Source organism: Teleopsis dalmanni, chromosome 1, assembly GCF_002237135.1.
Source record: "Teleopsis dalmanni isolate 2A chromosome 1, ASM223713v2, whole genome shotgun sequence".
In the NCBI taxonomy this organism is placed as follows: Eukaryota; Metazoa; Arthropoda; class Insecta; order Diptera; family Diopsidae; genus Teleopsis; species Teleopsis dalmanni.
In genome coordinates, this window is record NC_051846.1 from 210,395,066 (window position 1) to 210,422,219 (window position 27,154).

Consider the following 27,154-nt stretch of genomic DNA (forward strand, 5'->3'; position numbering starts at 1 on the left):
TAGATATATTTTGAACAGCTCTCGAAATGAATCAACAGGGTTGCATTTTTCACTGCATGAAAATTAGAAAACATAGAAATAATTTCCATTGCAGTTGTTAAATAAATATTTTTAATTCTTTTTATTACTAATTATAAATTCCATTCACGAAGTAGTAGTGTTTTGTTTAATTACATATCTATGTTAGAAACTTTAATTGAATTTTACATGTATTAAAGTTTTTTCTAAAAATTTAAAATCTAAGTTTTTGATTTTACATCTAATGAATTGTGAGAAAAATGGAATATAATAAAAAGAGCCACTACGTGATTTTCTTAAGAGAATATAAAAATCAAAACTTTTTGTTTTTGCATTAACACGTCTTAAATAGAAATTTTTATTTATCTACATTTCGCTGTTAAAATACATTTACCCTATCACAATTAACTCCATAAATATGCACCAGTGGGTGCCAACTTCGTATGAGTTCATATAAAACTGTATTACTAAAGTTATTTGTTACTGTTAAAGTTACTGTTAATTATAAGTGTAAACATAATAGAAGTAGTAGAAGAAGAACTGTTTTTATTAAGTTTATAGTAATTCAGTGATATTTTGTATACATATACTTAACTACGAACTTAAGGCAATGACTGATATATGCTTATACTTATGTAAACATAATATTCAGCGCTTTGTTTAAATAATAAAAATATTTTTTATTATACTTCTTTGCTATCATATCAAGTATTTGTTGACACACATATTCTCACACATATTTAGGCCGTGTACGACTTCGTGTGAATTGAGATAAACTGAATTGAAATTTCTTAGGGATTTTTTGCACTGCATTTATGTAAATATTTATTTATTTATTTATTGCACTTATTTATTATTTTTGGTTAAAAATTTTCAAACTTTATTTATTTATTTATTAAAAATCTTATAAAATGTTCACAATGGCAACACCTAATTTATCTAATTTTTAGCTAATTTACCCTACTCGAAATTCTGGTAAATAACAACATTCGCTACCACATCGACATAATTTACTATTTCCCTCAATTTACCATCAATTTACTTAAACTCGCACACGGCCTTAATTATTGATCACTAATAACTATGTTTTATACATTTTTTTTGAATGCATTCTTTCTTTGCTGTTATTTTTGAAAAATTTCATTGAAAAACCGAAATTTGAAATCAGAAGGCAACATTTCAAGGCCAAACCTTCGTAATAGCATTGCATTGCAGTGCATAGCAGTGCAACAGAAATCCCAAACCACAAGCCAAACAAAGCCGCAAAAAGTTTTTATGCTTGATGTGCACAGACTGAGTTTGGCACAAAGCTTAACACTGCGCTGATAAGAAACAATTACTGCGTATGCTTCCCCTCGTTTGGAATTGTTCCTACTTTTGGCTGGCGCCACTTCGTCTCATATAAACAAAAATAGCCAAATGCACATCTCCACAAACACGGCTGAAAGTGTGCTGTTATAGAGCTTTCAACTCAAAAGCTTTTCTGTCACAACGGAAGAGCTAACCAGTTGCTTAAACACATGCCAACGGTAAACAAATCCAAAGCTACACACTTCATTCAGTTCACTGATAACAACGCAACGCAACAGGTCTGCGGCGCGGAAGGATAACAGGCAAAATTCGACGTAAGAACAGAAATGAAGAAGGCGAAAGTGATTTTCATATAATTTTCTATATGAAATAATTCTTTTCGAAAGATTGTTTGTTTATTAATTGATTAATTGATTTGAGTGCAGACAAAAAAAAGAACAAATACTCACACTCATGAAAATATCCTTGCACGCATTGGCAGCATAGCACAGCATGTAACCAGCGTTTAGAGTGCGTCCATGGTCAGTGGAAGGCAGTCAGACAAGCATTGTGCATGATATGCTGCTGCTGATTAAACATGCTCGATGTGTTCTAAAAAGGACTTTTTATTTTTTTATGTGTGTAAGTGCGTCAGTGTGTGTTTGTGCACTTATGATTTTGTGCTGATTTTGTTATAATTAAAGAAAATACGATTTACTCAGATAAAAAAAAAAATAAAAACAAAACCCAAATAAACTTAGCGCTTCTACGGGAGCTTTATACGCATTTTGTAATTTTATTAACAAAGTTTTATTGTTTTGCCATAATCGCAGGCGAGGCACGTGTGCGAAATTAAACGGAAGTGCCATAATTAAGGAAAGTGCATATACCACCCCCTCGTACGTTCTAGAAAGGAAACACAACGAAAGACTATTGAAACTATTAAAAGAAAAATAAATTCATTAGGACTCATTAAAAGATTTACGTGTGTCATTGCAATAAAATCCAATGGGAATTATCCAACGCCACATATGAAAAGTCAAGACTTTTGCTACATTTTGTTATCAATTAAACAAAAGATACTGCCTTAATATAATAACCAGGACATCAAGGACATTGCGTAATTGACGTATCTAGAAAATTATTCTCAATTATCTTCAATTGTAAGTTGATTGGTTTTAATTGGAAATTTAATAGTTTCAAAATTCTGCATCATTTTTGCACAACTGCAGATAATGCAGTTGAATATATAAAATAATTTCCCATTAATTATATAATTATTAATTATTGTAATTATTATTATTAATTATGAAAATATTTCTTACATTTCAACTATGGCCGTGTGCGAGTTCGAGTAAATTGATGATGAATTGAGGGAAATAGTAAATTATGTCGGTATGACAGCGAATGTTTTTATTTACCAGATTTCGAGTAGGGTAAATTAGATAAAAATTAAGTAAATTAGGTGTTACCATTGTAAAAAATTTTATAAAATGTTTAATAAATAAATAAATAAATTTAAAAATTTTTAACAAAAAATAATAAATAAGTGCAATAAATAAATTTACATAAGTGCAGTGCAAAAAATACCTGGGAAATTTCAATTTACTTATCTCAATTTACTCGAAAATACTTTCCCATTAATTATATTATTATTGTAATTATTATTATTAATTATGAAAATATTTCTTACATATAAAACACATTGTGTTATTTTAAATTTTCTATAACTTAAGTTTCATAATATATTTCTATATGCATTTCTAGTGTTATTATAGATATAAAATAATTAATGTATTTATTTATTTAAATATGAAATATTGCTACAACTCTTTAATTTTTGCTTAAAATAATTTATTGGTAAAATAAAATCAAAGTCCTTGACTACAAATCAAAATTCGTAGTTGGATTCCTGGAATTTTCGGAAAAAGCGAAATATTTTATTTGGAATTAAAATTTTATTCGTAGAAAATGTTGAAAGCTTTCTCTACTGACTTAATTCATATACAATATATATTATCTTCTACCTGTCAAACTGCTTTTTTTCAATAAAATAAAAAATTAAAAAAATACAAGATATGCGGATTTAACGGATTTCACTTAAAGTTGTCTGTGTTCATTATTTAATCTGTATACCAGTTTAAAACCGTTTAAAAATTTTGAAACATATCCTTAAGAGTTTTGAATAATTTTAATTAAGGTTATCTATTTTTTCTCAATTTTCTATTATTAAGTAATAATATATCTTACAACAGATAATTTAACTTAAAGTTCATCATGTGAAGTCGGTATTATGTCGATTTGCATTAGAAACTTCTTACCATGTAATAAACATTTTTTGCTGAGAGCTCTGACAATTTTCTTATAAAATAGTTTAATTCCTACCTCTCGCGTGTTTGGGAGAAGTATCAAATATAAGGGAATTATGAAAAATGTCCAAAAATTCACCAAACATAACTACATGATATCGAAAAGCGACGCCTTCCCCGTGCAGGAAAAACTATCCTAGCTGAATTGACATCAAGGTATAGATATATAGTTATATACAGTTAGTTATCACGCTTTACCTCCTATGATGTAGCACACCTATATTCCTGCCCACAACGTACCTACACCTTAAACCCTATTTATAGGGTCTAAGACCCTAATGCACTGTAAGCAGAGTAGTATAAGAAAAATTTTAAGGAAAGCAAGAAATTTTTGCTTATGAAGCAGCCATTTTTTACAAGTCATATAAGCGTAAGATACTCTTAATTGCTGTAGGATAACCACAATTGCAGAGCATTTGAATTCTTTGTTGGTTTATTCAAGAATAGAGTATTAACTGGACTATTGACTATACACTATAGGCTTAAGGGTTATTTCAGTAACATAGGTATTTCAACAAGTTTCAAGTACAGATGACGCGATTTAATAATTAATTTGTCAAAGCACACACTGGTGCTTTGGTGTACTACTAGACCATCGACAAAAATACCTGAGATCCCAGTTAATAACAAACATAAAGTTAGCAACGCTATTATTATGACATATATTCTCCAATTTTTAAATCAACAGGACTAAATAATATTTTATTTAAGACTTATTCTTTACTAAATGATTACCCAATATAACTTTTGATTGCAGTACTCCATAGATCTCCTGTTATGTTATATTGGGACTTTCAGATTGTGCAGACTGTTTAATCCAGGTGGTAGTAAACTTACATATATTCCGATTTATTACAGTTAGTAATCCTATACCTACATATTTTCAAATCCAATATAAAAAAGTATCCCAATTTATAATACTTTATTTCTTATTAATATCATTTGATTTTGGCTTCGATCTTATTCAGTTTAAGCATGTGAAAAAATGTTCTAACTTATTCTAACTTATTATCAATAATTAATTTCTAGCAGCTCGTGGGACTTCAAATTCCTTTTGTCTAGAAGAATATTGCATATATTGTGCCTTATAATTTTCAAATCTCGCAAATCAAGAATAAGTTCGGGGTCTTGTTTTACAGAACATTTCACTTTGTAGGACTACGTAAGCATGAAATCTGCTTTTATATCCCAAATTTATTCCATTTATCCTTTGTTAATCAATTAAATCTAATAATCTGGAGCACTTTATAAAATAAGTCTATTCTAAATCAAATTTAAACTTTAATTGACAAAAACTAATATAAAACTTATGTATTTCCCTAGAAACAAACTCTTTGAAACAGAATAGGAAATTACTTCAAACTTATTTAGTAGGAAAATTTGATTTAATCCCTTTTGAAACAGTTTTCAATACTAAAGGTGTTCATAAGTACCATCAGTTTCCAATAATTTAATTTAAAGTTTCTCCAAACTTAAAACGCCACTGTTGGTGTCCTGCTCAGAATTCCAAGTGCGTCGTCGTCAGTATGCTAATTTCATTGTGTTTTTCTCAATGATATTTTGTGTTCCTCTTATCCGTGTCTGTGACTTTCTGGCCATTGTTGTTAAGAATTTTTCAACTTTTTAAGTTCCGTTAACAAGAATTTCAAGTTTTGCTATTTATTGGCTATTATTGTTAAAAAATTTCTTTTCATTTTATGCTTTGTAAATTTTTACATATTTTTAAGTATGAATGCCGCCTGCAGTCCTCAAGAAGATTTCCATGTTTCAAATAACCCAGAAACTTCAACAAGTGACTTAAATGAACTTAAAGTTTTTTGCTAATTATTTTCATTTATTTACTTTTAAAATTTCTCTAGCGAAGCTTAAATGATTAATGTTAAATTATCTTTACTTTCACATTACGAAACATTAAACTTAAGTTATAGCCCTTTAAGTGCTCATCACTCAGAACTCAGAACAGTCCTTACTTTCTATTAACTAAAAGCAGTAATAAAATTATGTGAGGAACTTCTTCAGAAAACATAATAAGTCCTTTAAAATGAAACATAATTTTAATGAATTTCATGTTTATAATTTACGGTTATTTATTTAGTATTTTATGTTTTGTAACACTCCCGTCCTCCACCCACTCCACTCCACTCCACCTTCCCTCTCATCCCATCCTTCAAACAATGATTGATGTAACGGCTTTGCCATAAAAGCCAGCAAATGCATAAAATAAATTTTAAGATTGTGTAAAATATAATCAAACAAGAACATAAACAAACGCACGTAGCATCAATCCTTAATATGTTTGAAGGATTATTAACCGAAACCCTAATATAAAAAACGTGGATGTATAGAAAATAAAAATTTGCTCTTATCATACGCACAGATAATAAACTACAAGAGCACGTCAGATGATGATTTAGAGGATGTCATAAATAATATTTCGAAATGAGCAAGTATTGCAGGATCTCATCCTTAGAATATTTGGGTTAAATGAGTCTTAATACCTAAAAATTACAAATTTAGAAAAGTAAAAAAATACTTTTTTAAGTTCACTCGTTAACGAGAGTTCTGTTTTTAATAAAAGTTCGATAATTGAAAATGTATGAACAAAATCCTCTAATCCTTAGTTGGAAAAATGAGGCAAATTAAATATTTACAATCCCTCTTAACGTCTTGTGGTAAACATCCCATTTAAAATATTTAAATTTATGACTTTATGACAGTCAGTTGACCTTTTTACTCAGGCCCAAAAGATAATCTTATCCCAATCACTAAAATTTGAGAGAGGATATCCTGTAGACTGGCGGCAGACGGCTGAAATGCCATAGCTGCATGCTTTATATATATAATATAATTGTTATAAGTTTATATGTAATACAGCAAATTTTAAATGAAGCTAAATACTACTGCTCACTCCTATAGACTGAAGCCTAGAAATATAAAACCTAAAAATATTTTATGCCAACTCCAATCAATTAAAATGTTCTTAATTGTTTATTTATTTAGAAATTTTTTTATTTCAAATTATTATTTTAAATAAAATTAAATTCTGACTCTACAGATAATTAACTGCCACAGCTTTTTATTTATATTTTAACTACATTCATTTCAAACTAACCTGAACACAATTCGATTAAAAGTATCTATTGGAGAACCTCACATAATATAAAATGCACAAGCAATGCGCCATTAGAAGGAATAACATCATAGTGATATACCCAGCAACAAATATTTGTAGTCCAGAAAATAAATATAAATGTAGATTCCTTCCATTCATACATTAATTAATGTTTATCTTTTCTATCTATAAATAAAATATTAAATTTAATTTTAACGTCAATGTGACAGTAGTAACTATTTTTACTTAATGGAAACTATGGTATTAAATGGAGTGGTTTCGAAAAGTGATGGACTACAACAATAAAAATTCTTTTTATATTATTTTATATTATAAAATACAGCAAGTGAATTTATTAATGAATTTTCAAAGCAAATTAACAAAAAACTTCAAGCTCGAAGGTGTATAAGTCAAGTATGGGTTTAAGAACACTGACTCTGAGCTTCAAATTTGGCAGGGCACGAATTCAACCCTTGGTACTTACACTCTCAAAAAATTATTTACAAAAAATTGAAAACAAGAAATAATTTCAAAACCATTGATGATGGATATTTGGCAATACTCGAAGAAACTGTATGGTAAGCCAAAAATTCAATTAATTAAAGTAATATAAAAAAAATATTTGTTGTTGTAGTTTACTACTTTTCGAAACCTCTCTATAAATGAAATATTAATAAAAATTAATAATAGAATATAACTTAGGTTTGGGTAATCTAACATGGAGTAAACCACACATAGACCCATGGCTTATTAACGATACTTATGTCTCAAGTCTAGATTTTGTAGTGGACTTTTTAGTAAACTTATGAACTGCTTTAAGCTTTATTCTAGAGCAAACCCTCAATACCTATGACCATGTCTTAATGCACAGATAGACTAAATGTATGTGTAGTGATTTGTAAATACTTTTACAATATGTGAATTGTCAAAACATATCCAGCAAAAACCAAATGATTTTTAAGGAATTTAAACCATGCATTCAAAAGTTCTAAAACAATACTCACAGCAAACCTATTCGCTAGTTATTATATTACGCACTTGTATATATTGTACGTCTTATCCGTATGAATATAGTGAATTAGATATGCTTGACATAGAAGCGAATAGATTTCGATTGAGTGAAAGCTTTATTATAAAAGCGCCTATCAAAAATAGGTATGTAAGCCTGTTAGGTAGGCAGGTGGAAGTTAGTGAAGCGATAGCAGTAGTAGTGGTCAAGTTCGCAGTTAGCAGTCGGCAGTCAAAGAGTTGTGGTCGTGACGTTGTCTACATTATCTATAATCAATTCTCTAAATTCTATTATATTAACATTAATTTTAGCTTATCTTCTACATATATGTAAGAAATATAAATCAAATAGTATGAATGAATGAATCTTTGGTACCATGAAACATTGTAAAAACATTACAACAACAACCAAAACAACAGAAATAACAAATACCATAAAATAAAAAAAAAAAATATTAAGTGGATTATAGGTTTAGTAAAGATCATTTGGTAAGATTTATTTAATTGATTTGACAAGGTTGTTGCGAAAAAATCCCTAGTTATAAAGGAATTTGCTTCTAATAAACATACCAATGTAAGCGATATAATGTGGACATTATCTTTCTTAATAGCAATACACAAAAGTTTCAAGAAGTCAAATTTAATATTAAAAAATATATACCTTCTGCTCCAAAAGTATTCGTATTTTGTTGTTTGTTAACTACTCCTTAAGTAATAGACCTTTTTCAAAAATTTTTATTTGTTATGTTAATACACCCTTTCTTGACATATGGTACAAATTTGAGCGCCATCTGTCAATTAGTTTGTTCACAGCAGCTATGTCAGACTACCTCAAGTGCATTTAGCGATTTTAACTATAGAAAATTCTTGTTTGTACGCAATTTTTTTACCAAACACGGCACCACTGTCATCGCTCAGGCACCATATTCGCCAGATCTGGATTCCTGCAACTTTTTCCTGTTCCTGAAACTCAAATTGCCCCTTCGTGGTAAGCATTTTGAGTCAATTGAATCGGTAAAAGAGAATTCGCTTAAGGAACTAAAAGCCATACCTTCATGGGCCTACGGGCGTTGGCATATGTATATCGCTTCAGAAGGAGCATATTTTGAAGGAGATAAAATAAATTTGGAATAAAATTTAAATTTGTGTGTTTTATTTACAAAATCCGAGTACTTTTTGAGCAGAAGATAAATATTATTTTTAAAAATTAAATAAAATCCACATATTTACCACAGAAGACCTCTTTTCATTATTGAATATTACTTCGGGCACAATGTAAGGCGGAAGACACAACGCTCTTTGAGGGATACTGTAATAAAATAAAATCCTCTCCTTTCTGTTAACACAAGACAGCATCGCTCTATGGATAGTAGATATATATAGAAAATTATTCACTGCTGGGTGCTTAATGCACACATTTCGTTACCTTTCTGTAACCATTTAAGTGGCTTGCAACTCACAAAGCACCAATCTACTCATCTTTTATATAACATAGTTACGTATATATATACATATATAGATATATATTATATAAAAAAAGAAAATTGTCAACATTTCTTCAACCAATATTGCAAGTTTATTTTTATAAAAATAATATTAGATAAAATGCGTTGCCATTGGAGTGCGTCTGAGGTCAGGGAAGAAAGAAGTATTAAGGGCAAATTTACGCTTCGGTGCACGTTTACGTAAATATAAAATTACATGTAAATTTGTTAATTTAGAAACAAACGTGTACGTATAGCTATGTGGGCACCGGAACAAACCGAAAGACCCGACACATAGAGTCGAGTCAACTTAATTCAATAGGCGCTAAGCATTTAATTAATGGGGAAGTACAAAAAAGTGCTCAATGTGAGGCACAAAAAGATACCAGCAAGCCTTAATTAAGTTTTGTCTCTCTGAAATTTATGTGAGGTCTGCTTATCTTTAATGTATTATTTTGTATTTAATTTCTTTATCTTCGTTTCTTTGTTTCGGAGTTTATTTAAACATATGTATTTAGGCAGAACTTTTGTGTTTTTGCCACTAAATTTTACACTCAATTTAAATTCGTTCCAAACATTGCCTTTGGCTCTATTTGAAAATTTTATTTTGTTGACTGCGTTTGTAATTTGATTTCCTGTAGGATTTCCAGTTGCTAAGTTATAAGCCAAGGCTTATTTCTGCTGGAATTTTTGAAAGCTGAATATTGTCCTAAGAGAAAATGACTTATTTGTGAAATTGCAAAGATTTCACAGAAATTTCCTTGAATTATCAAATTTCATAAATGATAAGCTCAACGTGGTAGCGTTGCAATAGGCGCTGAAAAATGATATAAATTTAATTAAATCTAATAAATTCGTCCGTTACCAAGGACTTTAATTTGTTTGTGATTTTTTTTTTCTGTATTCAAAGAATTCATTCAATATATAGTACATCCCCTGCAGCAATCAACGAACACAAATATGAGTAAGAAAATAAATCGGAATAGAAAATCCTTTTCCTTTTAAATAGGATTTTCGTATGATATGACGTATAACTCTACCAATTTCATTTGCTTAACCAAATCAAACTTATCATATCATTCAATCCTTGTGCGGAAATTATCACAACAATAAAATCAACATGAAACACAAATCGCATGACAAAAGTTCTGAAATGCTCACAATTATCCCACATTCCTCCCACATGCCTTTGCTGGGTTCGCCATAGAAATGGTAAAGCGCTTTGAAGTGACCAACAGTAGACACTGTACATACTTATAAATAAAAATCTTTTGTTTTATTAAATCAACAATGCTATCTCTCTATTTTTTCATTTAAAAAGGTAAATTTCTTTGTTTATCTGTTTCTGGCGGACGGCTATCCTATTAGTCGCTGTCAAAAGCATCATTTTTAAAATGCCTGTGATACCGGCAGGTAGAGGCATTTGGAGAATGTTCATGCTGCAGTTGGAACTCAAGGCACACAACGCTTTTCCACTTAATTCTTTCTGTTAATATCAACACAGAATCTTAAACTTGAACCGAAGTTGCCCGTAAGCTCAAGAATCCTTGTTGCTGCCACTTCGCCACTTCTTCGACCTTTAGTGGCAGCCAGCACTTAAGGAAACATTTACTTGTTGCATCGTCTTGGACTTATTTGTACAGTTTATTTATTATTTGCTTATTGTTTATTGTTTATTGTGAAACTTACTCCCAACCTACTTTTTTATCTGTTTCCAAGGAATGTACCATTTTATGTCATCCCATTGTGTTTGTGTTGCTGACAGCGCGTGCGAAATAATTGCCTTTTTATTGTTGTGGTTGTGTGGCTCCCACTCTAATATAATATTTTCTGTTTTAATTTAATATTAAAGATTTAATAAAAACATAAATAAATTGTGCAAAGTACAGGTTTGGAGAGTATGGAATATGTATGCTTAAAGCGAATTGTGATTTTGCCTTTGCTCGTTGGCTCAGTGGTTCAACGTAGCGTATGAGTGATTCGTAAAGAGCATATTTAATATAGAAAAGCTGGTACAATTTAGTACCCGTGAGGCACTCTTGTAGAGAATGTTCTTAACACATTCTGATGTGTACATTCAAATTGTTTATTTTTCATTACGTTTCAGATTGTATAATGCATCTAATAATTCTTGAGTTAGTTAGTAGTTAGTTGAGGTGGAGGAAGAAACAAGTCCTCTTCAATTTGCTAAAAAAGCCGTTTTGAATCCACAAAACCTCGTAATAGTGAATAGTAGAGAGAAGATCAAGCTAGCAAATATCTGCCACCATTTATTATTAGTGAATAAACGTTTTTTGTTATTAGTAAAGTATGTATCATATATATTATTTATAGCAAATCGTACACCACCCAATTGACTCGAATTTCAAATAACTTCTATGGAATCTAAGGAGAGGACCTCGAAAGGACTGCTCTAAAAGATTTCTTATTTTAGAAGCTTAAACTTGGAAAAGTGATTTTAGCATGCAAATCTATATATATTAAAATACATAGTCTTTACAGAAACTGCCCAATTGATCACTTCAATAACGTCCTTAATAACTCTTAAACATACTATATTTTATGTGATTTAAAAAATATACTTATAATCTTTTTTTGTATCAAAAAAATAAGCTACTTAGTCTTTGGTACCTTTGCAAAAATTTTGCTAAGACTATCTTTTTGACAAAGCTACCTTTTACGCACCTGCTGACCTAGAAAGGATATGTTTTCATTTTTTCAATAAAAAATTCACTGATTAATCACTCTAACTCCATCGGGTATCAAGTCATGCATTTTGCGTTCATTTTACTTACCACCTTCGTTACCATAAAAACACTGTAAATTGGCTAATGCTATTCCATGCTTACCGCAACAGATACCACAATATTTCCTAAGAATTATTGACGACATTGTGGTTGCTAATAGAAAATCACTACAACAGCAACAACAACAACAAAATAAGGACTGAAAATATACAGAAAATTGAGAGCAGCTAATAAAAGTTTTCGGAACGTTGTCATGTCACTGCTAAGCCCATAATCCTCTTATGCTTATGCCGTGCGCTACTGCGTTCACAATGTGTATTTCCTGTACTTCCTGCACTTCCTGTATTGGCTGTATTTGGATTTGTGTGATTTACTGTTTTGCTAGCAGGATTCCATACGAAACATGACAATCCTTTTATGTGCCTTTAAACTCCTACTTGTATGTCTGCTACATACGAGTAGAGTTTTCCATGCAAATCTTTTGGAATGTGAATTAAATTTGAAGAATTTCCAACTTAACTACAAAGTATTTGCATTGAAGTTTCGTGTAGTTTCAAGTGAAAGGATTTCGATGTCATAACTTTCACGTATTCGAGACTCAAAAAATATCTTTTAAAGCACACATTTTGTCATTTGCAACGCTGTTAGCATTTTATTTCGATTTAATTTTGAGAAAAATTGATTTCGCTACTTCTAAAAATATACCTTATTTTACTTATATATTTTTGCGAAAATTGTCCTTTTTTGGACTTTAAAAATAGATGTTTCTTAGGTTTTCCTGTATTAATAATAATAATGTTTTAATAATATTTGACGTTTGGGTTTACGATTTGTTTTTACTATTAATGTTTAGTATTATTAATGTTTAATAAATTAAGTAAAATTAACATTAATAAATTAAGTAACACAAATGTTTAATATGTTATGTTAATATTTGTGTATTTAGCATAGGAATAAAAGGGGTACTAGCTCCCAACGAAACGGAGCACTGCGACCATGATTGATCTTTTATGCTACAACAGACCCCAACCGAACAGAAGACATTCTGCCTTCCGAATGTCAAAAAGGGAGAGTAGTTTTTGTCCCAGTGACCTCCGTCCCGTCAAGTCTCGTCACTCTATCTTTTCGGACAGACCCATTTTGTTGCGGTGATAATGCAGTCCATGGTGACTCGTTAAATATCCCACCAGCAACCTCAATTCTGTTTTGCTGTAGAAGGATACCTTACCATAACTGTAGGGGTGAACCAGCTCTTTGGCCTGACGGTTAACTCGACTGTCGCGCCAGTAGCGACTTCTCTCGGCTGAAAACCATTTTTCAATCAAAGACCTAGTTGTACATTTTATAATATACAAATAATTTATTAATAGGTTAATAGGTACACTTTGCGTTCACCGCTGACAAAATATTGATTGCGAAAATCTCAAAAATATTTTTTTTAACAATTAATTCATATTTTTTAAACAATTTACATAATTTACAATTTACAGCTCACATATTTCACATTAAGGATTCTCATGCCTTTAAGTGAAAACTATATCAGAGATAGGCTTCAAATGACAGAGGATAGACACCTCTTAATATTTTTTAAACAATTTATGTTGTGACAGCTTACATATTTCACATTAAGGAATGAGAAGCCTTTAAGCGATAACTATATCAGAGAATAGATGCCTCTTAAGGCAATTTAAATTTGACAAAAGATAACATTGTATGTGAGCTAAACGGCAGGATATGCGCTACATATACAGCCATATATCATGCGTTCTTACACAGTTAAGTAATGATTTTTGTACTATATATTAAGTCTAAATACATGTTATTGGATTTTTTTTTAATTACAAACTTATGCTGTTAATTAAATCATTCTGCTCGACTAATTTCACAACTTTCAAGCGCACAGTTGTGGTTTTACTCATGAAAAAGTCAGTAACTTCTTTGCGAAATTGAAAAGAAATAAATAAAATTGCTGACAGACGTGCTGTCATGTTGCCATTCGACACTCAGGACCAACCTAATATGGCACAATAAAGGACGAGTCCTGCTGTGCCACATGCTGCCTTATCATTTGTTTGCTAGACATAAAATGGCTTTAATGGAAATCAACTGTCAGAACAGGGCGTTGCTATCGAAAAATAAAAATCGAAAGATAAAAAAATCTTAGAACTTTAGTTCTAACAAAATTTAGATAAAAATAACCGACTTAGCTGCTTTGGAGAAGCGTTAATGTTGACAGAAGTCAATATTAGGAAATTGAAACGGAAGCGTTGACATTAATATACGAGTATTTCCGGCATCCCAAGTACGAAGTAGGCACATTCAAGTAGCAGCACGTGTACTTCACCAAATATTTTGGATTTTCACAAAAACTCTGTGGCAGCGGCAGCCGCATTGGGAAATTTTAATATTCATCATTTCAAGCATTTCTATGATTTTAATTAGAAAGGCAAATAAACGCCGGAGCGGTAAAGGAATGCTCTATAATGAGGATGAGGATTCAGCGTTGGTGTTTATTGTTTTGGCAAAATTGCAAAAGGAAGAAGTAGGAGTATATATAAGTCTGTAGGGGTACGCCTAAGGAAAGGCAAAAGATGATAATAAATTCTAGCTTAGAAATCAGTAAAATTTAATTTGTTTTAGCTTTTGTGCAGTTGACTTTGTTCCAGTTGACTCGATTGGCATGGTTCGATTAATTCCAAGCAAGTAATAAACACTTATTAATTAATAATGAAAAGGATATGCAAATTTTTATACTCTGACATACCATATTCTCAATATATATGTATTGCTATTCATATAGCGATTCTTTACAAATATATATATATATGTTATATATATTCATAGGCTTTTATTTATCGATTCTTATGCATATCATATCTACGTACCCGACGTAAATATTCATAGATTTTATTTTATGAGCATTTATGTTTGCGTATCAGTAAAGAGTAAATAGTAAATAGTAAATGCATATATTTAGTATAAACAATATCTTTACTGACCCTTTTTAAACAAAAAAAAACTTCTTTTTTATTATTTTACACAGCATACGTTGGCTGACTTCGGTCGACTCAATACATTTTATCCTGTATCTGTGCCTGAGCCCGAGCCTGTGCCTGTGTCAACGTCCTTTTACAGCCGCAAATCCGCAGCAAAATATAAATAAATTTATTTCTTATTTAAACATTTTTTTTTAGTATTTTTTATTTTTAATTTTGTTTTGTAAATTCGTGCTGAATGTTAACATGGCGATGGGAGCTAATATCGATTATGACTTTTTATTGAAATTCCTGGCACTCGGAGATTCTGGAGTGGGAAAGACAAGCTTCTTATATCAATACACAGATGGGCAATTTCATTCACAATTTATCTCAACAGTGGGTATCGATTTCCGAGAAAAGCGTTTGGTAAGCATAATTATATCACACCAATAAAGACATTTCATTACTTAAAGCATTTAATAATAAAACACTTAAGCAGATTATTTACAGATTTAGTTAAGAATGGTTGGAAAGAGTGATTTCTTTTATATTCAGTTTAAAGAAATATTTTGATAAATTATTTAATTATTTGCTAAAAACTCAGCAGGGAATAGACTTTAATTTGATGACATTTACATAATATAGTTTATTAATTGCACTGGCTGATCAGCAGATACCCTTAAGGCTCAAATAATTAACAATTGTTTACCGTTTTAGTACCACATTTCTTTCAAGAAACCTCTGCATATAAACTAGTTCCATTCAATTGCATTTATGTAGTTCAACAAATCTCTTGTTCTTATTGATGAGCAGTCTGACAGACTGTCAAGAAGAAAACTTTCATACAAATCTGTTCGATATTTTAACCAAAGTTGAAAAGTCACAGAGAAAATATGTAATTATTACTCTTCGTCTTCGACTTCGTCTGCTCTTCGTTTCTCATCTGCTACAAAAAGTGTTTTACGCAAGCACCAGTTTCTCTTCTTATGAACCTATATCTGACAATATGACTTCAGTTCCTATTAATAGGTTCCCTTGACCGGGTCCTAACTTCCATATATTATTAGCTAACTGTCAAAACCAGATAAATGTGTCACTTTTAACTCTTTCTAACGAAACATATACCGGTACCTCCAGGGATACATCCGCAGAAACGCCAAAGCAACATAACTGTTTGTGTTTTCATTTACGTCAATGTTTCTGTGACCGGGAACCCCATATAAGAGTAATGTCCGCTTGTTAATCAATTTCTTCTTTATATTCTCTTACTAGATTACTTATTATTGCCGTTTGTTTGTCGATAAACACGGTAATCTTATATCTATCTTTGTTTTATTCATTCGTCTCATTCGAATTTTGTTAGTACAATAAATATTCAAGATCTATTGCCGATAAATTCATATCCGCATTTGATATATCTGCTTCAAAAACATGCATATCCACCTTAAAACCTTTCGTGTCATCACTTAAGGCCTTAGTGATCTGATCTTCGATAAATCAAGTAACGAGTTAGAGACATTAATTTGGCTAAATCGATTCATCTTATCAAATTTATGAAGAAAATATATCAATATTAGTATGGTCTACTTCACTACACTAGAATCATAGAGTAATCATTTTTACATTTTGGGTTATTTGTAACGGATATCAAAGGGGAACTTATAATTTTTGAGTTTATTTTATTTAGTAAAGCAATTTTATACTATGACTAACGTTGGTAGTGTCCCTACTAAGAAATACTTAAGCATATAATCTAATTCGTGTCAATATAATCAGTTAAAGTTTCTTTTTAAAATGTTCCTCTAAAGGTTTATTATAATGTAAACTCTTTACCTTTAAAGATTTATACATCACGTGGTCGTAATCACCGTATTCATCTACAGCTCTGGGACACTGCAGGTCAGGAACGTTTTCGTTCCTTAACAACAGCCTTTTATCGTGATGCCATGGGATTTCTATTAATTTTCGATGTGACAAATGAAAAATCATTTCTGGAAATAGCAAATTGGCTTGAGCAATTGCGTATGCATGCTTACTCCGAAGATCCTGATGTAGTGCTTTGTGGCAATAAATGCGATCTGGAATCAGCGCGAGTTGTCAGCCATCAGCAAGTCTGCGCTTTGGCTGACAGATATAATCTACCCTATATTGAGACGAGCGCTTGCACCGGCTTGAATATTCGTCAAGCAATAGAATTGCTGGTGGGTCGGGTAATGGAACGCATGGAGAATTCAACATTGAATGCAGAACTTTCACGTCTGATGACACACTCTCGCTGTTTGCCCAGTTTTGGGTTTCACAATGACACACTTAAGTTAGGCTATCACAATGGAAATATGGAACAGAGTGAAGAGCAATGTAGAAAAAACTGCAACTGCTGAAGGACATGATGTTAAGGATTTTGAAACTGAAACTGCTCACTATAGGAACTACTCTACAGTTGCTGTTTGGTACAATAATTTTAAAGTATTTATGTAAATTAGCTAATATTGTTGTTTTTTAATGTTGTTAGGTGTAAAAAAAATTGTGTTAAACTAAAGAAATTGTTTTTAAAAATTAATAAAAATTTAATTAAAGTTTTAAATTGACTAAATAAATCTAAAGTATTTTAGATTCGCTACTAAAGATAAAAGGAGAAGGAGTAAGCTACTTCGTATCGCAGCACTAGAATTTCTTTCGTTTATCCATTTTCTGTAGTAATTGACATCTGCATAAACACCAGGAAAGTTTCTTAACGCACAACCATTTCCCCATGAGACCACACCTATCAAAGTATTTTTGTAAACCAATGGTCCGCCCGAATCACCTTGACAAGAATCTGTACCACCAGCCATTATACCAGCACAGAACATACCAGAGATTATGTTGTTACCGTAACTTGACACACAAGTTTCTCTACTAAAAGTGCTGACATTGGTCAAGAGTAGAGATCTGGGTAGCACATCCTAAAATAAAATATAAACAATATAATATAATAACGTATTGTCATTAATAAAAACCTTTTATACCCACATTTTCAGTTTTACCCCATCCAGAAACTTGACAGTTCCAGTTTGCTGCTACACTTATGTTGCTCAATGCAATTGGTTCAACTGTCAGGTGAGTTTTATTTGCAGGTAAACCAGTGACTAGAAACATAACACCGATATCATCTCGCATTGTATCTATGTTAAATGTATTCATATATGAGATCGAACTCACAGCCGAGACAATGGTACCATTCACTTTTTGAAAACGGTTTAGTGTGCCCATGACCACTACAAATTCATTAGCCTTGCGGTATTTCTTTTTCTCGGAACTTAATATGAATATAGAATTTGTTAATTGAAAAATTTTGATCATTTGTTGTATGAGCGCAGTACTTACTTATAGAGACAGTGCGCCGCAGTCAGTACTTTATTTGGTCCTATAAGCGATCCTCCACATATGTGTCCACTACCAAATGGATAGTCATAACTTTTTAATCTAATCGAAACTTGAAATTTAGTTTCGGCATATGTGGCAGGTTTCCCATTTATAATACGAGGAGTTAGACTGACATTCTCTTCATCGGCGAGACCTGGAAAGATTGATTAAGATTATTTATAATTCAGTATAAAATTAAACTATAAAGTAATATCGTTGCGAAGTTACTTTTATGAACTCCGAATATATATTAATGACTTTCCTAATCTATCTATTATTTCTGAATTGCAAAATTGTTTGTACTACCATCGTAGTATCTCAAGAACTCATCAATACTGATTTGCTATTTAACATCAGAAACACGTACGGGTGCGGAATAAATATCTGACTCACTTCCATAACAAAGATATTTATAAAATGATTGAAAATATTTCAATTTTTTTACCTTTGTAGATATTAGCTCAGATAATATTTGGAAGCAAAACAAAAAGCTGATAATTTTAATACAACAACAACAATAACAACAACACAACTATATACAATAAATAATATGTATATGAAGAAATTGGAAATTTTTCATTCCGATATGAAAAATTTCAATGTTGTCAATATTTAATAATATATTGAGAGCAATATTTATTAATATTGAAGCAGTAGAGGCACCTGTATACTACTCTTGTAATAATAGTGCGACCATCTACTTACATGTCGGCAGCCAAACTTATCTACAACCTGACTTTTTCTAAATAATAATTAAAAGAATAAAATTTTATATTGATCAACTATTAAAAGATGACTCAAGCATATCATAAATGCTTTTTAGGAATTTTATGTACAATCAGCCTCTCTTGTCTTATCAAGATCGATTATAACTGATACGAATATTGAGTCATAATTATAATTTTAATGAAATTATTAATCTATTTTAATAATTTATAAATTAAAAACTGTATGTGAAACAAAAATTCAACTGAAATGTTTTTACAATATTTTTTTAAGATACTAAGCTTCAATCTAAATAATTAGACATTGCTACACGTTGAAGGTCTCAACTTATACCATCATTTACTACGGGCTAGATCTACCTACCTATGCTCTACAATACAATGTGCCCGCACAGTTCAATCGATTGAACTTAATATTTGTTACTATATCTCCAAAATCGTTTATTCTTATATATAAGACAAATAATTATCTGTATAATTAGTGTCATTTTTACTGTCTATCCACATCTTTGGCAGCAAATTTATTAACTATTTCAGTAACCACTTCTTACCCTCGAGAATTAGTAACCATAGTCTTTTACAAAGTTATAATATCGTTACTGAATTTATTTACCCTTGTTGGACTGCAGTAGTCTTTGTTTTATAATAATATAATATATAAATAAAATCATTGAGATAATGAAATAGATAAATTTTTAATTCCTTTATCTCTTTTTAAAAGAATACTTACAATTTTAAAGTATTTATTGGTTCTATCAATCAAGAATGGATTTTAATTTAATTTATTGAACTCAATTTGACAACGATATGACATGACATATCATGGAATTTCCTAATTTTACGTAAGCTTCTATAAAACAAAAAATTAACAAATTGATATGTGTAAGATAAATTGGTATATAATTAAGGAAAAGTGTTCAATATTTGGCTGTCTTAATAAGTGAGATTGAATTAAAATAATCTGGAAGTAAGCAATACTATATCTATTTATATGGGAATACCTATTTGGTGACACAGTTCCTTTAAATTAATATTTATAGTTATTTTACAAATATATTTCATATATACGTCATATTCATCAACGTATATATCGCAAAGATCTTAAGAAAATCATTTAAAAACTATATATTTCCGCAAAATTTAGAGTTTAAAGATTTCTTCTTATAATGGGTTTTTAACAAATGAAATGTACATATATGGCAAGTAATCTATAAATAGATGAGCTGTTTTATGATCAGACTTTAAGATTTCTATACTCATTATCATCTATTTTATAACAGTTAGTAGTGGCACAAAGAGCGGATATGCTAAATCACACATAAGATATTGTATACATAACTGCTAAGTAACTCATTTGTTTTAATAGCTTCTCAATGCCCCCAAAAAGTTACTTTATTAGAAAATAGTATATTCTCTAATAGTTGGGTATATCGACCACATAGAAATTCCTTTCAACAACAACTGTAAAAATTGTGAACTAAAAAGAAAGAAAGAATTAAATGTTGCTCATCTACTCTGATCATTTATAGGTTTGAACTTCCTTAAATATCTATCCGAAATCCCTAAAGTCTGCATTAAAAACATTAACCATTAAATCATTAATTAGTAGCCATACATTTCTATGGACTAATACCTTACTGTAGAATAAGTTAGTCTACAATAAAATCTCTGATATACAAGTGGTTGTAACCGAAAGAAATCGCTATTGGCGCAACGCTCACGTAACCATCAGTCAAATGAGTTTACCATATAAAACTACTCTTAACAGATGTTTTTGTATGACGAAACAGAATATCGACTGTGCCTGCAGGCGGATGACACCTCTCTTTACAATTTTAGTGGCTGTTCGTGGCTTTTATATGGACTAGGAAAAGATTGATCTTCTTCTTTTGTTAAGCTATACTTATCAGCTGACATTTCTGGCCTTCATTCGAACAGAAAACCAACCTTGATCGCAAGGCTACATTCCGCTGCGAACAATTATAAAACTTTTCAATCCATGTTGAAATTTACTATAGTTGTCGCACTAACATAGAATATTATTGTTGGGATTAAGGACTTCGCTAAAGACTAATATCGATGCTAGTCTTGCCGAGATGTTATATGATAATCTGTTGAGGATACCAGGACAGGTGCTGTCGTGAAGAGATCAGAAACCAAATGCTGCCGATTGCATTTTGTTATTGCATATGATGTAGACCCAATTAAAAACAAATTAAGGAAAGCCAGCATTTTTAATATTTAGTATATGTTCCAAGTGATTTAACAACTTGGTAAAGTTGATCGAGTATAGGTTCTATTGGAATTAATAACAAAAACTTTGTCATTGAAGTCAAGAGTAAAAAATGCACACTTTTCCTTGATAGTTTGAAGCTGGCTTATATTGACGTATATAATTACAATACGATCAATCAGCTAAAAAAGAAACGTAAAGGGCATCTAAAAGTCCTCAGTGTATCTAGTCTCCGCAGCTGAATACAAAGGTCACTCGAACAGGCCGATTAGTCTAAATTCTAATGAATTTACACTGTTGTTGTGGGTACCTCTTGTTTGTGTCGACTCGGCACATAGACTTCAATGTTAGGAACGAAGTAATATAGCGATAACTACCTCAGAAATCCTTTTCAAGTAAATGTTATGATGCAGAAGGGCGTACCAATTTTGGAAGCGACTTGGAGAAAAACTGGCGATTATTAATTAGTCGTGTGTGAATTACTTAAAGTTACTTAATTAACAAGATACAGAAATAGTTAAAGAGGAACTCATTTTGATTGATTGTTAGAAGGAGTCGATCCATTAGACGGTTTTATAATGTGGACTACTCATTTATATAATCATTTCTTTTATATCCTGTTTCTATTTTAGCACTGGAAAATCATATAATTTTATTTAGAAAACACAAATTTTACTTTGTCATCTCATAAATAAATGAATAAATGAATCACGCCTACTGCATACACTTGTTAACAAGTTTCACAACAAATCTTATCACAAATTCACATTCATATTGTTAATTAGCTAATTGATTTAAATTTTTAAGGTTTTGTAAAGTTATTGGGAATTAACGATTTAAATATATTTTAATAATAGATTTTAAATTGTTTTAAAAAATAACTATAAAAATATTATAATTTTTTAAACAAAGATCATTTTATCTGTCGATCATGTTTTGCCACAAGTTCACATCCTTTATCTGACTTTTATCTGCAAAGCATTTTTAATAGACGTTTTTAATTATTCGCTTACATCTTTGAGAAATCACAACAAGAGCAGCTAATAAATAATAAAATCTCATTTTATCACGAAATAAAAGTATTTGTTTTTCTTCGTAATTTCCGTCAAAATATGTTCGCACAATCTCCAGTCAATATCAGTCGAAAACTAAATATCAAATTTCAATGGTAACTGATAGAGAGCCCATATAAACGCTGGAGTGATATATACTCATATATGTTAACGAAAAGCATGTTTAGGTTATCATTAATTGCAAGAAGATAAAAATACGTTCTATGTTATTCAATAAAAAATAAAAAAGCTATGGTAATAATATTAACGTTATCAACAAATAAGTTCTAAATGCAGATAATATATCCAACACAATACCCCGATGGTGTCCGATTTTTACTTTCAGTCTTTTATGATTTAACAATCTCAATGGGTCGGCGAAAAGAGCTGCAAATTTCTTATCAAAAATTATATCTGATTGATTATATATATGATTATATCTAATATATTGGCCCATAAAACTGTTGATAATGGGCAACTAATGATTGCAATAACAACGCTATTGTCGGGAAGATATAATTAAACTGTCATTGTAATTTGGTGAGTTTTTAATTTATTTTTATTAAAAACAAAAAAAAAATACAAAAATTATTTATAGCATAAGTAGTAAGAAGTATATATATAAAGATAAAGATATGTGTAAAATTCATTTCGATAATGTAAAAAGATTGTGTAATTTTTAAAGTATGCTAAGCGCAGTTAGGTATTGTCATAGATTAACATACAAAACTCAGATTGCGGATTCGTTAATTAAATATTTGGAAGAATATACATGCCTATGTATATAATATATATAACAATTATTCGTATTTCGTTTAATTGACAATTTAACAAATATTTACTATACAATCAAGGACGGATAGATAACGAGTTAACATACTTAGGCAGTTTACCTAATTGTTTACAAATTAAGTTTTATAAGAAAATTTAACTATTATTTAAGGCACTTAATAGTTTACTAAAAACTACAAAATAATGGACGGAATAGAAAAACAATATATGTATAAAATAATCGAGATTCGTCAAATACATAGTAATAAAAATTTTGCTTTTATATATGCAATAGAATTCATTCGTGATCAATGGGTAAGAACTCATTTTATACCACTTGGATAAAATTACAACTCAAATGCACATCATTTTAATTAAAAATTCTGTTTTTTTTTTGGAAGAGTTGGTAACATAATAAACATGTTTCAAACATTTGTTACTAAATAAAATCCTTTAGTTTTAAAAATATAATTAAGTAACGCCAAAAGCTATTAATTTAATTCAAATAGGTAAAGATAGAAGGAAGACGATCCAAAGACCTAATAAGTTTGTTGACCTTTACAGACGGTATATCAATAGCCTCCGCTGGCTAACCCGATCAGCAGATTATTGTTGTCAGTTGATGGATCCGAGTGAAGTGAGATCATTTGAATGTGTACATCCATTATCGTGTTTTTCATTAGCAGCACATGACCAAACCAGCGAAAATGCTGAATTTTATTAGGTTCAATTATGTGAATAGTGTGATATAGAATATGCAGCTTATCATTACATCTAATTCAATTTCCGTTACTAACGCATTTTACCATAGATTATGTTGAAGCTATTTGAGCCATTGCATTTGAGACTTTTACTCTTTCTTAACTCGAGTTATTTTCAAAACCCCTCTTTAGGCCTTGACTGGACTATTGTTTATCACTTCATCAGACTAAGCAGTAATTGACCTCAGATCTGCATATCTCCCCGAGGAGCCTATAACCATTCTGAGATTTGATAACGCGGTGTTGGCAAGTCTGTCAGTTTTCGCAAATAATTTCAGGGCTCTATCCTTTATGTATTTTTTGATGGGATCAATCTTGAGGTCCCTGAGAATGTCATTCGTCCTCATGTACCATGGTACTTTGAAAAGTCTTCTCAGAGCCCGGCTTTCTGCAGTTTCTAGCTTTTTTCTCTCAAATGTTTCTAATGTCTTCACATTACTGTAGTTTATTATCTAAACTTCTGTACCATACAGACATGCTAAAAGATTTGTGGAGCATTATTAGTTTTATTGCTTAAGAATCTCTAAGCCGACATCATTTTTGTGTTTACGCTGATTCCCAGTAACGCATTTCACAACTCCGAACTTATAGTTTTGAACAGCTGAGCTGGAAAACTAGCTCAGTCTAGGCATCTGCAGCCTTGGCGTTTTTGGTCCCCGTAATGACTGTTTTAAGTTGATGATAGTCGGAATGTGAAACATTTGTACAATTGATATGTTCGGTACCAGTCTTACTATTAGGCCTTATAAGTTGTGCTTTAATTTTAAATAATTAAATATGTGCAACTTCAATAAAAAAATAATACTAAAAACAGTAAACAAGCTCTAGAACTATATATAATAGTAAATGCATATATAAACATATATATATATATATAAATAAAATATAAAAATAATATTGAGGTATAAAATTTAAGTAAAGGATATTAACAGTGTTTTAAACTATTTAAATTTAACTAATTGTACCTTAGTCACTTGAACGAATTCTATTGCACATATTCGTACATTCATTGTTAACATTGTCAACATTAACTTAACTAAACTTATTATAAAATTGTTTATGTAAAATATTTGTAAATGGAATGGAATTATATGTAACCTTGTAAGCTACGTGATTGAGACTGGTGATGTCGTGGCACTTGATAGCCGGGCTCTTGCATTTCCATTTGCATAACTAAATTTTTCTGTTCCCCACGCAAGTCATAAGCTTGCTTTGCTTCGCGATGTAGTATTAATGCAGCAATACCAAGCAGAAAGAATGTCACCACAGCTAAGGCATAGGACCAGCCAAGCACATTGAATTTGGGATACATTAACCAATCACGACGATATGCGCATCCACCAAATATGGCAACCGCAAAGAACATGAAAAGCGCTAAAAAATTGATAATGAAATTAGTTCATTTTAAATAAAGCATATAAAAATAAAATTTTTAAATAATTTTGATATATGTGCAAAACAAAAATGAAATTAAACACAACAAACTACAATAATAAATATGTTTCTCAGACTTAAATCTAATCTACTATAACAATTATATATTAATAAGACTCAATTTTACTTACAGGAGACAACAGTGCATAGGTAAGAAACTCGAATCAAAATCCATTCGTATTGCAAGACACCTTTCAGTGGTAATCTTATAATCACCAGCGACAAAATAGAAAGACTGGTAATGGTCAAAATAAATGCCATTGTGACAAAAGCCTGCACGGACATAAGCCAACCAGGCAATAACCACTCCCTAATCACATAATATTCCTGTAATTTAAATAATGTGTTAATAGGGATGTTAACTTTCACATTTACACTTACATGACTGAATATATTATGGCAACCAGTAAATTTACGTGGAAATTGATACCCTGGATACACATAATCGTGAAAACAATATTGCCAAATGCCCATGTTCTTAAAATTGCTGCGTGACTCTTCATATGACTCAATCCAATATGGTGAGCAGAAAGACATCATCAGGAAAAAGAAACCAATAAAGGCAGTAATGGAGCCCACCACCACGCCAGCTATAGAATTGATTGAATTTAATCAATGAATATGTAAATAAACAATTATAAAAACAAAACTCTTCATTCTCTATTCGTCATTCACTCACTTGTAGCGCGTGGATAATCCCCTTTTTCGACGCTATCTGTTGCATCCGTGGAACGTGGCTTGTCTATATCAGCTATTGCCATGGTTCTTAACAAAAATTATGTTAAAATGTAAAAAACTTATATATTAAGACTTATAATAAATACACTTCACACTTAACACAAACAGAATAATTTCTCCAACACAAAATATACAACACCACCCAGATTAAGGCGAAGTTACAATGGTGCGCATTAAAACAGAATTTATTAATATGAGCTATAAGTAGAGTTTAAGCAGCACCAACATTACAGTTTGAGTGGTATTAGATAATGAGAGCACAGCTGTACACTGGCTATAGTTTAGTTTTATTACAGTTTTTAATACAATTAATGGCATTTATTGCGAAATGAAGTATAACAAATGTATTTCTATTGTTATTCTACTCGAATCATAATACAAGAAGCATCACAATTAAGACGCAGGGTTATGCTCAAATTTTGCATTTAACGTAGTAAATAAGATAATTAAACATATCCAATTGGTTGGTGTATTGAATAATGTAGATTGTGTATAGAATATGAATTGGTTTTTGTATAAAATAAACAAGCAGGATTTTATACATTTCATTTACGCTTTGTTTATTATTAAAAATAGAAGTGCCCATTTGATGTCCTACATCGAAAAGTAGAGTTTGTTGTATTTATTAGCAATAATTCAATATCAAACAAACGTTTTGCAAAACTTGTATTATTGTGAGATCTCTGACTACAGCGCCATATCGATAAATAAAGATTTATAACCTGGTTTTAAGATGTCATACGAGGTATTTGTATGCTTATAGCATATTCTACCGAATAGTCAAATAAACTATTTATCAATGCTTCAGCTATCGGTAGCAAAATACTTATTATCCTTTAGCTTAAAATGTTTCGACATTTTAGCTTGTAAAAAAGTTTTAACAACAAATTAAACACTTTGACAAGCATAAGCCCACCAGTATCTTTAAAAATAATTATTATTTTTTATGATATTTATATGTAAGTAAAGTATATTTAATTTATTCATTTGCATAACAATACAGTCTATATAAAACAATAAAATTATTAC

General features: G+C 30.6%; 3 protein-coding genes across 3 annotated transcripts; 1 reads left to right on the forward strand and 2 right to left on the reverse strand.

The window, feature by feature from the left end:
• The first annotated feature begins 1,978 nt into the window (after positions 1 to 1,978).
• On the forward strand, positions 1,979 to 17,511 carry LOC119675374 (ras-related protein Rab-27A). Its single transcript, XM_038086575.1, has 3 exons — positions 1,979 to 2,471; positions 15,072 to 15,432; positions 16,848 to 17,511. The coding sequence occupies exons 2-3, from the start codon at positions 15,271 to 15,273 to the stop codon at positions 17,385 to 17,387; spliced, it is 702 nt and encodes a 233-aa protein (XP_037942503.1). The 5' UTR covers positions 1,979 to 2,471; positions 15,072 to 15,270; the 3' UTR covers positions 17,388 to 17,511.
• Positions 17,512 to 17,573: 62 nt separating this feature from the next.
• Positions 17,574 to 22,524, reverse strand: LOC119675385 (trypsin alpha-3). The gene is made up of 4 exons (XM_038086586.1): positions 22,383 to 22,524; positions 18,373 to 18,565; positions 18,019 to 18,304; positions 17,574 to 17,951 (listed from the first exon to the last, which is right to left on the reverse strand). Exons 1-4 carry the CDS (start codon positions 22,429 to 22,431, stop codon positions 17,595 to 17,597), a joined length of 885 nt encoding a protein of 294 aa, XP_037942514.1. The 5' UTR covers positions 22,432 to 22,524; the 3' UTR covers positions 17,574 to 17,594.
• A 2,334-nt stretch (positions 22,525 to 24,858) lies between these two features.
• LOC119675391 lies at positions 24,859 to 26,367 on the reverse strand. The gene is made up of 4 exons (XM_038086589.1): positions 26,067 to 26,367; positions 25,769 to 25,977; positions 25,519 to 25,714; positions 24,859 to 25,327 (listed from the first exon to the last, which is right to left on the reverse strand). The coding sequence occupies exons 1-4, from the start codon at positions 26,146 to 26,148 to the stop codon at positions 25,041 to 25,043; spliced, it is 774 nt and encodes a 257-aa protein (XP_037942517.1). The 5' UTR covers positions 26,149 to 26,367; the 3' UTR covers positions 24,859 to 25,040.
• Between the last annotated feature and the right edge of the window lie 787 nt (positions 26,368 to 27,154).